Genomic DNA, 13783 nt, shown 5'->3' on the forward strand with positions numbered 1-13783 from the left:
GCTCCACGCTGACTTGGGTCACGGGGAGTGCTATGATGGACATTGTGAGTTTGTGCATATTTGAAGCGGCCATGGATGCCCAATAAGGTAGAACATTCTCGGTGCTCTTTACATGCGCTTCTCTGCAATGTCTTACAATGATGCAATGGAAACTCTGCCCTTTTGTATGACAGTGGTTTCTCTTATTTAAGATGTGGTCTGGAGTCAGAGAATGTCTGATGTCACACAGGACGTGAACAGAGATACTGTTGCTAACGTGAACCTCAGCCGTCATGGTAACGTGCGCAGGAAAATAATTACTTTTTTTTTTGTTTGAGGAACGGTATTAACCGGTATTAACCGGTTACCCTAATTTTTAAATAAGTGTTCCCGTTCCAGAACATAAAAAAGAATAAAGTTTCCGGTTTCGTTTTTGTTCCCTGTAAAATACAAAAAGTTCCTGGTTTTCGTTTTCGTTCCTTGAACTGGTTCAAAGCCCTGCTGCTAAATGTAATGTAATGTAATGTAATGACACCAGTGTCAAGTAAAGTGTTACTAAACCGGTTTGACCAATAGGCAGAGTAGGCTATAGTGCTCCACCAATAGGCAGAGTAGGCTATAGTGCTCCACCAGAACCGTCCACTGGAGGCGCCCCCTAATGGTCAGCCCAGACATGGTAAAAAACAGCCAAAAATAATTCAAGATTTTTCAAGATTTGTTTCTTTAAAAATATTTATAAAATGGTGATATCAATATTGACTGAAATAATCGTGATATTGATTTGTCCCATAATCCAGCAGCCCCTGAGAGCAGTAAGTTTATCCAGGTACCGTGGCCAGTTCTAATTTAGCTCCGCCTCTCCAGGTACCGTGGCCAGTTCTAATTTAGCTCCGCCTCTCCAGGTACCGTGGCCAGTTCTAATTTAGCTCCGCCTCTCCAGGTACCGTGGCCAGTTCTAATTTAGCTCCGCCTCTCCAGGTACCGTGGCCAGTTCTAATTTAGCTCCGCCTCTCCAGGTACCGTGGCCAGTTCTAATTTAGCTCCGTCTCTCCAGTGTAACGTCTGCAGTAAATGAACCCGGAGCTATTTATGATGTCTGCAGACTGGCTGTTTTGATTCCATATCCAGGTTTGGGATTTGCAGTTGAAGAGTGCTGAAACATTGAAATACTATACTGCCGTGCAAAACAAGAACGCAGTAACTCAAAATGGTTGAAACAAAACAATTATATCGGAAATGGGCTTTAAACTACCTCATTTGTCTTGTGTCAAAAAATGGTGGTCCAACACCGTCCCGTTTTAGAGAAAAAATATTTTGAAAGTGCAAAAAATGACCAAAAAAAAGTTACTGCTGTATTGGATTAAAGGTTACGTCGTGCAAAACAAAAACGCAGTAAGTCGGTGAGTTACTGCTGCACTTTCCAATGGGAATGGTTTGGGAGTAGACAGTAATACTAGCCAAGAACGCAGTAACTCCTGCAGTAAGTCCATTTTGTGGCAGTAATACCAGCCAAGAACGTAGTAACTGTTTTTTGTGGCAAAAAGACACATAAATGTTGTTTTTTTCTGGGGTTTTTTGTGTGCAATTAATTTCTATCCTAAAAAAGCATTACCAGGAAGTGTCACCACCACTTTACCATCAACACAGTTGTCGCGCCATATAGGAAACTTTGAAGCCTTTTTTCTCAGTTTGCAGTTTTCAGAGTTACTGCGTTCTTGTCTTGCAGCATAGCAGGTGCTGAACCCACAGTTATGAAACTATGACGCCTTAATTCCCCCCCGAAGGCAACATCACATAAATCAAGTGTCTGAAATGTTTTAAAGTGACAATATAAATGCATATGTTTATACAGTATGTGTTCACATTGGGCCATTTCGCTTCAGAGCCAATTATATAGGAGCAATAGCAATCATTAGCAGTAGCATTGTAATTGTGACACAGCACTCCACAGCATACCAGTGAACACTGCATACTGCACACAACGAAATTGCATGTATGCCTCACCCGTGCAAGGGAGCAGCCCCCAATGGCGCCCGAAAGGGAGCAGTGCGGTGGGACGGTACCATGCTCAGGGTACCTCAGTCACGGAGGAGGATGGGGGGAGAGCACTGGTTAATTACTCCCCCCACCAACCTGGCGGGTCGGGAGTCGAACTGGCAACCTTTGGGCTACATGTCTGACACCCTAACCTCTTACCCATGACTGACCAGCGCTGCACTAAGTTGATGTAACAGAAATGAAGCGTAACCATCAGTCAGCTTTCTCGGGGAAACAACACGGCCAATCCTACATGGGACATCTGTGTCCTGCTCGCTAAAGTTATGTTCGAATAATACCATAAGCTCTGTCAACAGTGGACTCCTCTCCCCCGCGCTTTGTAGTTAGCTTTGGCTAGCTGCTGGGAGCGATCATTGAATTATCAAAGTCTCATTCACAACAACATTATTTGAGCTCAAGCGATTAGCTGCGCTAGGGGCATCTTGGAAAGAACGCTTATGCAAATTCGGGATTCTTTTACCCTGCCGAACATTCCGGGGATGGCTCTGGGATCAACAGCATGTCCATTATGTACATGAAGCCGTCGGGATCAGCGGAGGCTGTGGTGGCGTAATTACATTGACTTTGATTCTCCACTGCTGTGTTGTGATGACTATAGAGTACAAATGCAGAGAAGCCTCTGCTCAGTTTATATTTGACTTTACTAAGCTATCGAAGACATACAGTACATTTTTGGGAATTGTAAAAGGAACTCTTGATATGTTAAAGGATTGTTACAAGTTTGCTTAATAGCAAAATTACACTAGTCTGCTGCAGTAGATTGCAATTTTATTGTTTTGTAATAGACTTGGTGATTTTACTTCTAAACTCAATGTTGATTTAATGACCAGTTTCCCCTTTAACTTGTTGTATTTTATCAAGCATACAGTATGTCAGTTAGTTTTGTTTGAAGTGCTGCCATGAAATGACCTCTTGCTTTTTAACTTATTGATCTGTATGTGCTTTTGAAAAAAGGGGCTTCTTGAAGCTGTCTTCAGTAGTGTGTGTGCGTGTGCGTGCGTGTGCGTGCGTGCGTGCGTGCGTGCGTGCGTGCGTGCGTGTGTGTGTGTGTGTGTGTGTGTGCATGTGTATGTCTAGAACATATTGATTACTGTAACTGACTGCTTTAAGAGTAGGATGAAAGTGCTGGGCTGGTCCAGTGTCGGTGGTTGTTCAGTGAATCCATCTTTTGAAACGTCTCTCATGCTCTGCTTAATTCAGCGCCAGGCCATTACATCACTCTCACTCAAAGACAAACACATCTCAGCAACATCACAGTGATTAACCCTTTGAGGTCCATGATGCAAGACTGAGAGTCCACACAGATTGTGTTGGAAGCAAACAAAGCAAACACACAAAAATGTGGTATTTATTCACACACAATATAGTCTTGGTTGGTACTGTACTGCATGTTACTACAGTATTCACACACAGTAAAGTCTTGGTTGGTATGTTACTATACGGTAGTATTCACACACAGTAAAGTCTTGGTTGGTATGTTACTATACGGTAGTATTCACACACAGTAAAGTCTTGGTTGGTATGTTACTATACGGTAGTATTCACACACAGTAAAGTCTTGGTTTCAAAAGCAACTCTTGATCAGCACAAGCTTTTTTTTCCACGTTCAACGTTGATAGAGTATGTTTTTACTTGCGTGCTGAAACTCTATACACCGCTGCAGTGGTTGCTCATCCAGTTTGCTCTTTACAGGGTCTGGACACAGTGTCTCTGTTGACCTTGTCTACATGTTTTTGTTGTTGTTTTTTTCGGGATATTTATGTATTGAGATAGGACAGTGGAAGAGACACAGGAAATGAGTGGGGAGAGAGAGATGGGGAAGGAACAGCAAAGGACAGGGGCTGAAATGGAACCCAGGTCACCGGCGTATTAGTTATTTGTGCAAACAAAATAAACAAACAAAACAAAAAACAAGTAAGCAAAGGCATGTGAGTGGTGATGAGTGCTCTTGATTCAGCTGATGTGAGAGAGGGCTGGCTGAGGATGTGATGTCATCAAGGGCAACGCCATCGGGCCTCTTGGCCTGCTAACCTGCATGCTTGGCTACTAGCGCGACAGTGGCCTGCTAACCTGCATGCTTGGCTACTAGCGTACGAGTGGCCTGCTAACCTGCATGCTTGGCTACTAGCGCGACAGTGGCCTGCTAACCTGCATGCTTGGCTACTAGCGCGACAGTGGCCTGCTAACCTGCATGCTTGGCTACTAGCGTACGAGTGGCCTGCTAACCTGCATGCTTGGCTACTAGCGCGACAGTGGCCTGCTAACCTGCATGCTTGGCTACTAGCGCGACAGTGGCCTGCTAACCTGCATGCTTGGCTACTAGCGTACGAGTGGCCTGCTAACCTGCATGCTTGGCTACTAGCGCGACAGTGGCCTGCTAACCTGCATGCTTGGCTACTAGCGTACGAGTGGCCTGCTAACCTGCATGCTTGGCTACTAGCGTACGAGTGGCCTGCTAACCTGCATGCTTGGCTACTAGCGTACGAGTGCCATTCGTGACACACCTTGGCACACACTAATAGACCTGATACACACACTAATAGACATGATACAATCTCTTTTGCCACTCCGCACTCTCTCTCAGACGTAGGGTGACCACCTGTCCGGACTTCGGCCGGACAACCCCGCCCCTTAACTATCTAACCTAGCGTCCTTGCGCAGTACCCGTGGCTTCAACTGGCTGACTCCCCGCCTTTGTGTCACTCCCCGACTTCGTGTCATTCTAAACAGCAGGCTGAAATCAGGAAGCTGCGCTGCCATCTTACCTCGACTAACTCGGCTACCAAAAACAGTTTTAGTTGTAAAACAAGATGTTTTGGGAAGGATTTTCGCATTTCATTACACCTACCTCCCCACTCCGATAAGGAGTCATCAGAACAACTAATTTAACGGTGTATCAGAGTAGAGTATACGACAGACAATCCCTCCGTTGTAGTCTGTATTTATTTCATCTTTTGTCATGCATGCATGATGTGTATAGCCTACAATTCATTTGATGTACTTGACTGAAAGTAAAGGTCAGGAGTGTGTTGATCAGCTGTGTTTTAAAACGAGAGGCAGCCGCTTCTGTCAGCATTTTTTTCCCCTGCAGACGCTTGGATAACCATAGCAACAGCACGAGCTCAAAATACACAGAGCGCCCGTGCAGAAAGACGCTTTCTTTGCCCTGGTTGAAAAGTTACGAGAGCCCTTGTTGTAAATGCATTTAGCGGACAAACTTGCTTGCACTATGCATTGCCAGTACAGCAATACAGTTAATTTGTTGTGCGGGGTCTGGAGTAAAATCTGGAGTAACATGGCGGCAGCAGATATCGCAAACACGACCGTCTGTCAATCTAGTTTGTGTCAATGACGTTGCCTCGTATATCGAGGCCATAAGCACAAGGCGAGGAGGAGAGGAAAAACAAAGAGAGGGACACACGAACGTCGTAAACAGGTCGTAAAAACGGACCGATGGCCACCCTACTCAGACGGCATATTCACTCGTCACACTTGCAAGGAGACTGTGTGTAGTATGCAAGGAGACTGTGTGTAGTATGCAAGGAGACTGTGTGTAGTATGTAAGGAGACTGTGCGTAGTATGCAAGGAGACTGTGTGTAGTATGCAAGGAGACTGTGCGTAGTATGCAAGGAGACTGTGTGTAGTATGCAAGGAGACTGTGTGTAGTATGCAAGGAGACTGTGCGTAGTATGCAAGGAGACTGTGTGTAGTATCCCAGGAGCTGGACAAAAAACTCACACTCTATTACCTTTCCTTTTGTTTGTTTCTTATTTGGGAGGACGTTGACGCTTCGACCCTATTGTCTTTGTGAATTCATTACACACCTTGGCTCCCACTATAATAAATATACAGTATAGCATAAGTATACTGTAAAGAAATAAATATACTTCATGCTACTTCATGTTTTTTTCATGCTACTTCTTTCTTTGTCTTCCACAGAAAAATCGGGCCTTACTTTCTTAGTCCTTATGACCTCATCTCTGATATAATTTTTGTTTCCCTCTCTCCCTCTCTCTCCCTCTCTCTCTCTCTCTCTCTCTCTCTCTCTCTCTCTCTCTCCCTCTCTCTCTCTCTCTCTCTTTCTCTCTCTCTCCCTCTCTCTCTCTCCCTCTCTCTCTATCTCCCTCTCTCTCTCCCTCTCTCTCTATCTCCCTCTCCCTCTCCCCCCTCTCTCTCTCTCTCTCTAAAGGTCTGGACTATGTGAAGCAGATGTTTGCGGAGCCGGAGGTGGTGACCGTGGAAGCCCCTCCCCCAGAGGAGCCCAAACCGGAGCCGGAGGCGGAGCCTGATAAGAAGGACGCCTCCCACTTCTACCCGAAGGGCACCACGCCCTCCACGTCCCCCGCCCAGAGCCCCGGCGCCTCCCCGCCCCGCACCAAGAAGGTCTCCACCGTGGTCCCCCCCAGCGTGGCGCGCAAGCTCAGCAAAGATCACAGCGCCGCCGTCAGCCGCAAGCTCAGCAGGGAAGAGAAGGCCACCGACGCCTCCGCCGGCAAATGCGTCAGGATGGCACCAACCCCGCCCCCACCGCCAGCCGCCCTCCCGCCGCCCCAGACCACCGCCCAGGAAGCGGGGCCCCCCAAGCCGCCCAAGATGGCCGAGCCGGACTCCGAGCCGACCAAGCAGAACGGCATGCTGAGCCGGCAGCGCGCCTACCACAGCTACTACGTCAAGACGCCCGTCAAGGCCCCGCCCCCCGAGGAGCCCGAGGAGCCGGAAGAGGAGGAGCCTACGCCCCTCGCCCTGGCGCGCATGCCCCCGCCCCCCAAACCCACGCTGGGCCTCATCAAGAAGCAGGAGTCGCTAAAGCCAAAGAGTCTCGCGGAAACTAAGAAAGCCAGCGTTGAGATCCTAGAAGTCGAGGAGGCGCAGTCAGTAAGTACAATATAGAATAGAAAAGATAATTTTTTCATTTGTCATTGTAACGAATACAACTTGGTTTAATCAAGATTTAATTTGATTTAACCGTTCTCTTGCAGGGTCCTAATTCGATATTGGTTGCCATGGTTATGCTTTTGAATATTGGTCTTGCAATTATTTTCGTCCATTTCCTGACATGATGCACTGGAACCTGAGGTAAGCCACGCCTCATGACATCACAGGCAGTAAGCCAATCACATCACACGCAGTCTTAGATGCTATTGACATTGATTAGGAAACCATCCTATTTTGTTACAATTAATTGAGAAGCTTTTGGCTTGAATGTAGGTATTCTACGTCCCCCCCCCGCCCCCCCTACTTGTATTTATGTATTTAAAGCTTTACTGTATTATCCCAAACAGACCATCTTGTGTTACTGTATAGTTGAGGCTGTGTAAAGAACTAGGTTTGTAAGTCCATGTTAAAAGGGACACTGTGTGACGTTTTTAGTTGTTCCAGAATGCATGCTGCCCACTCACTAATGTTACCTTTATCATGAACACTTACCACCACCATCAAATTCTAAGTATTCATTATGACTGGGAAAATTGCACTTTTAATACATGAAAAGGGGGATCTTCTCCATGGTCCGCCATTTTGAATTTCCAAAAATAGCCACTTTTAGCTGCAAAAATGACTGTACTTGGACCATACTAGAAAATTGTTGTTTATTACTTAGTAAACTGTCATGTAAAGATCGAATTTGGCAATAGGCAGCCCAGTTTCAATGAGCAGCATAGTTGCAGTACCTTTTTTTGACCATTTCCTGCACAGTGTCCCTTTAAGGTGTGTAGGCCTACTGCAGACTGGCTAGCAGTTCTCCAAAGTGTTGTTGATAGCCAGCTAGCAACTTGGCTTGCCTTGCACCTCACAAAGTAGCTAACGTAGTTAGCACCTACGGTTTCGAGAAGCGCACTCCCGGGTAGGAATGCTGTACAGTACCATCTAACAAATGTTTATGAATTTGACCTTTGACCTCACTTTCCCCCACCCCTTAGTGGAGTCATGAAAGCCATTGCAGTTGCAGTGTCGACGGCCCTTACAGAAACAAAATGGCGTCAGGCGCCTCAGGACCAGCCAACTTAGTGTCGGGATGATGGTGAACCACTGGGGAGATGCATGAAAACATGAAAACGTGGAACAGCCAGCGGAACAAGAGATGACCGCACAGCTGCCTGCCTGATGCCTCCAGGCTCTTACACGGCGAGCAGGAGGAGACTGGAGAGGAGAGGGAGGGGAAAATTATATGTTGGGGTGATGAAAAATATATAAACACAAAAAAAATATTTATATGAAGAAGTAAAAAAAAAAAAAAAGTTTTTAAAAAAACAACATAAAAATTGAAAATTGATTCTGCTGATCTAAGCCCAAAACCTGTGAAGTGAAGTGTGTGTAGGCCTATGGCCTCCCTACCGGCACTCGCACCCAGGGAATGAAGAGAGGGAGAGAAGGGGGGAGGGAGGGAGAGAGAGAGAGGGAGAGAGAGAGAGAGAGAGAGACTTAACTGGAAACGGTCAGAGATGCACTTTGAACATGACGGGAGCCAGCAGCTGCCTTACTATTTTACGGTCTGACGTGTAAGTGGAGCGTCGCCCGCACCGCTACGCACCGCCCTCGCTCGCCCTCGCTCGCTCGCCAGGGAGACGTGTTCAGAGGACATTGTTGCCACGGGATCGCATTCCAGCCAATCCCGCGAGAGGAAACTGTATGCGGGAGAGACAAGACAGCGTGTCTCTCACTCACACATGTGCATGTACACACACACACACACAACTGTACACGCACGCACTTGCACACACACACACACACACAAGGACACACACACACACGCGCACACACACACACACACACACGCAGCAGTCTTACACTGTCAGCTAGCATAGCCACCAATGTCAGCTAGCACCTGAACCACGTGCATTTGCGGGGCCTCCGCTGGTTTCCATAGCAACACCATCCCCCACCCCTCTTTGCATGGTACACTTTTCACTCCTCTGTTTTACTCTGTTGGTTTTGTTTTGTTTTTGTGTCTTGTTGTAGTTTATTTCTCCATGTTTTGCTTTGTATTAAAGACAAAAGTTGAGGGGAAAGAGAAAAAAACATATAAAGGAAATCTCCATTTATCAAATATCCCCTTCCCACTTTGGTTCATATTTGTTTGATGTCCCAACGATCTTCACCAAGAGATGATATTCTTATTTTGAGAGATGTGCAATATGTTTTATTTTTTTAAAAGATAAATTATATATTTTGCCAACTAAAGGTTTGTAGTCTGTTCATCATTTTGAGTTGTCATAGAGGTCATCTTGGGGTCATCTTGATTTCCTTTTGAACCACTCCACAGGATTGGCATGCAGTAGTGCCCTGGCCAACTGTTAAAAGGGAAGGTACTTTACCATTGACTGTGCTGGTTTTTCTTTTTCTTTTTTGGTGAGAATTGAACCCATTACACTAGTACATGGCTACACTAAAACAACATAGGGCTGAATATGAAGTCTTATCACTAGAAAGGATAGAAAAAAATATACATGTTATTTATTACATTTTGAGAATCGAGTACGATTTGTTTTTGTTATGGTGTTTGTAACAGAAGCATAAATAGTTTTGCATGCGATTGTTGTATTTTTCTGCCTCCGTTGTGGAACTGTAAAAGTGAACTATTAGTGATTTATCGATGCGAAATCCCCCCTTTCTATTGGTCGAAAGCCTATTGCTTGCTGCCATTTATCTTGTGAGAATAACTTGGGATACCCAAAGAGAAGAGAGTGTGTGTGTGTGTGTGTGTGTGTGTGTGTGTGTGTGTGTGTGTGTGTGTGTGTGTGTGTGTGCGTGTGTGCGTGTGTGCGTGTGTGTGTGTGTGTGTGTGTGTGTGTCTGTGTGTGTGTGTGTGTGTGTGATATGATCAGGTTCTCCCAAGGGATGGAGTGTTGCCTTTTAAAGTCTTTACCAGTAATGCTGTTTACCTCAGTCTAAGAGGAGGATAGGAATGAGACAGCCTCAGTAGTGACTAAGTCCTTGTCTTAACCTGTAGAGTGCAATTGGACTGTTGCCACCACTACGGCTCCATTTAAACATCAGCTCTATTTCTTTTCTTTCGTTTAGCTCCGTTTGTTTTCTTTCTTTTTCACTTTCTCTCTAGTTTGTCATGTTGTTATTGTCTGTTATTGGTGTTTTATTTGTTGCAGGTGCAGCATGGTGTTTGTTTGTTCTTTATTTTTCATTTTATTTAAAAAAAGGTACCATTTTCTGTATCTTATCACTACAAAAAAAATATAAATTTATTTTGTGCAAAACGTCATGACATAATGACCTTGTGTTGTTTTTTTCGAGTATTTGTCTGTCGGAAATCTCCATATAAAGGGCTTTAATGGAATACGTGGAATTTTTATCTCACATTTTATTTGAATGGCATTTTGCATGAAGGATATACTATGTAACGTAAATTATATCTGGTTTAGACAGCTCGTTTAGCAAAAAAGCTTTGGGATTTCTTTTGTGGGTGCATCTCACCTCTGAAGTTGAGCTGTGGCCTTGAGAAGGTTTGTGACCGCGTGTGAGAGAGAATGAATGTGTCTGTGTACGGTACATGCGTATGTATTTATGTGTATGTTTGTGGTGTATGCATTTATGTGCATAATTGCCTGTACTTCCCTTCTTTGTGGATATAACTGTGTGTGTGTGTGTGTGTGTGCGTGCGTGCGTGCGTGCGTGCGTGCGTGCGTGCGTGCGTGCGTGCGTGCGTGCGTGCGTGCGTGCGTGTGTGTGTGTGTATATATTAAGGGCCAGCATCTAAAGAGGCAGCCATGGAGTGTTTTACTTGAGAACGATGACAATGTTTTATGCAGACAACAGATAAACAGCAGCCTCCCCATCCCCACGGGAGGGCGGCCATCTTGTGGGCTGTATTTTATTATTGTTTCTTTGAAATGCAATGTAAAATGGCCTCTTGACTTGAAGAAAAAAAAGCTTTCAATGACTTGTGAGCCATAACAACGTAAAAAAAGTTTAAAAGTTGATGTACATGTATTTTTTTAAAAGCAGCATTGCATGTTGAAAAAAAGATAACATTTATATACAGTGAAGGTTATACTATTTGTAAGGATTTTTACAGAGCACAATCCAAACCACAACATTTCAAAAAAGAATTTATGGTATTTTTCTAAAGATCCACTCTGCTGTATTTTGACAAAGGATAAAAAACATTTTATATGGAAAGCAACATAATGCACCCAATCTTTATCAAAAAAATATAAGAAGTGTTATATTCTGAAAGCCATTCACAGTCGGTACCCAACAAACAGTGATTTATTCGGTTTTAAAAGTCTATGTTTCTTTTGATATCAGAAAGCCCAATCAGTAATCTCTTGGTTTTGTGTTGCAGTCTGAGGAGGTGTATTTCTGTGTAACAATAAAAGACTTTATGCCCTGGAATCTGGATCAGCATATCCTGGTGGTGTGAGCTTTATTTCCCCCGTGTCTCTTATTGTTTTCAGCAGATGGAGATCATATCGTATCGTATTCAGATCTGTTTTTTTTATTTGGGGTGCATTCATAAACTCAACCTGGCACTCTGAACAGAGAATATACTGTATATGGTTGTGGTTTGAAAAACAAATGTATTCCACTCTTGATAAATGCAAGAGAGCATTTTACTAACGGTTTCAAAGTCAGAGAGTTCTAATAGTTAGGCTATGTGTTCATAAGAGCTTTAATTGCTGTGTGATCAGAGTGCTCGGAGTGGCAGTTTACGAACGCACCCTTAGATTATTCATATTCAGAAATTATATTTTACTGTAGTGTGCACAAATAGAATTGACCATGAGGCAAATGATGCTCCTTAGACACTGTTTATAATATTTACTATAGCACCCTAAAACTAGGCTGATTTTGTTTACATTCATACAGAGAGCTGGAATGTTTGATGGATGGTGGCAGGTGTCAACACAGGACGGAGCATGATATAATGCAGGGGTCCCCAAACTGTTTTCTCTGGGGGCCACATTATCGTTCCTGACTGTGATCAGGGGCCGGGATGAATCATGTGGGCTGTATACTAGGCCACTGCCTGTTATAACCATAATTTCCAGCACAAAATAGTTCATCATTACATGTGATTTGCAAAAGAAGTGAGTACTTCACATGTTTCATTTGAAATACCACAGGTATTCCTTTCAATTTCTAATAAACATGTGAAAATAGCAAGGAAAGGTTAGAAAAATATGTTGATTGACAGTTTATGAGTGATACAATAGAAATAGTAGGCCTGTTTATATTACAGTGAGATGAGAAACTATCGAGACAAGAAACTTCTGGTGATTCACACAAGGTTGGTGAAAATTAATCTGCAGGAAGGCCTGCTAATTAACAAAATAAAATATTTAAAAAATATATTTTATCATATTTTTTTCTGTGAGGATTGCTTCTTTGGGCCAGTTCAAATGGTGAAGTGCAGAGACGTGGAGGGCCGGTCAAAGGGGTGTTGCGGGCCACATCCGGCCCCCGGGCCTTAGTTTGGGGACCCCTGATATAATGTGTCTGATTTTATCCAATCGCTAACGTTTGGTTGTGACCTGTAATCTGCCGTATGTAATAGGTCTCTCCTCGTCCCTCCTCTCTTCGCTGATTGGTCGTTGCCTAGCAACATGAATAATGACCAGAGGTGTCAAAAGTGAAAGTAAATTCCTGGTATAAGTACAACACTAGCACATGATATTACATTGCTGTTACACTAGTTATTTCTCTGTACCGAATGAGGTAGATAGATTGTGTTGTTACTGAAAAACACTAAAAACCTAACAAGAACCGACCACAAACTCAATCCACCCAGTGCACAATACAAGTACACAGGCCAACTGATTGCTCAAATAAGTTTCCTGTGTTGGAAGGAAACTGTGTTTTAATTTTTTCACTTTTACTTTTCCTTTTGACACCTCTGGTAATGGCATCCCAGAAGACCTGACATAATATGGAGAAATAGAGAGAGAAATGTGAATTGAGCGGAAATTAACAGATGACAAGGCCAGCCTAGCCTAAACCTGGACGTACATTACATTACACAAGTATTCCCTAACCTGCATTGACCTACCTTAATTTCCCTCGAGATCAATTATACTCTACTCACATATGAATGGGCCATCCCATTCCTAGCCCATAGATTTCAATATAATATCGGTCCACTTTTTGCGGCTATTACAGATTCAACTCAACTGGGAAGGCTGTCCACAAGGTTGAGGAGTGTGTTTATAGGACTTTTTGACCATTCTTCCAAAAGTGAATTGGTGAGGTGGTCACACACTGGTGTTGGTCGAGAAAGCCTGGCTCTCAGTCTCCGCTCTAATTCAAGTTCAGTCAAATTCATCCACACCATACTCGGTCATCTATGTCTTTGTGGACCTTGCTTTGTGCACTGGTGAGAAGCGAGAGGGGGGGCCTCTCCAAACTACTCCCACAAAGTTGGAATTGTCCAAAATGTTTTGGAATCCTCAGGACTTGCCTGAGAGCCAGGTCTTCTCGACCAACATCAGTGTGACCTCAGCAATGCACTTTGGAAGAATGGTCAAAAAAAGTTCATAAGTGAGTCAGAGTCAAGGCAGATTAGCGAAGACTTTTGGTAATACTGTGGATTTGAAAATGTCCAAGAGCAACACGAAAATCGTCAGTGTGATAAACTTCTTTCTCCCTCATAGTTTCTCGGGGTTAAATGACCTGAGGCTCACTGACAACATTTGGGATAAGTTTGCTGATGCCTTACTCGCCAAAGTAATTTGCCAACACGGCTGTTAATATCAAATAGAGTACCCGTTACGTAATGACATTAATCTGCTCGCT

General features: G+C 44.1%; 1 protein-coding gene across 1 annotated transcript in view; it reads left to right on the forward strand.

Moving 5' to 3' along the window:
* LOC134455336 (junctophilin-1-like) overlaps nt 1-11392 on the forward strand; it is a 95371-nt gene extending 83979 nt beyond the window's left edge. Inside the window, exons 4-6 of the mRNA XM_063206358.1 lie at nt 6228-6913; nt 7018-7114; nt 7957-11392. Coding sequence (XP_063062428.1) covers nt 6228-6913; nt 7018-7098 — 767 coding nt within the window. The 3' untranslated portion in view covers nt 7099-7114; nt 7957-11392. The remainder of the gene's footprint in view (nt 1-6227; nt 6914-7017; nt 7115-7956) is intronic.
* The last annotated feature ends 2391 nt before the right edge of the window (nt 11393-13783 follow it).

Source organism: Engraulis encrasicolus, chromosome 9, assembly GCF_034702125.1.
Source record: "Engraulis encrasicolus isolate BLACKSEA-1 chromosome 9, IST_EnEncr_1.0, whole genome shotgun sequence".
In the NCBI taxonomy this organism is placed as follows: Eukaryota; Metazoa; Chordata; class Actinopteri; order Clupeiformes; family Engraulidae; genus Engraulis; species Engraulis encrasicolus.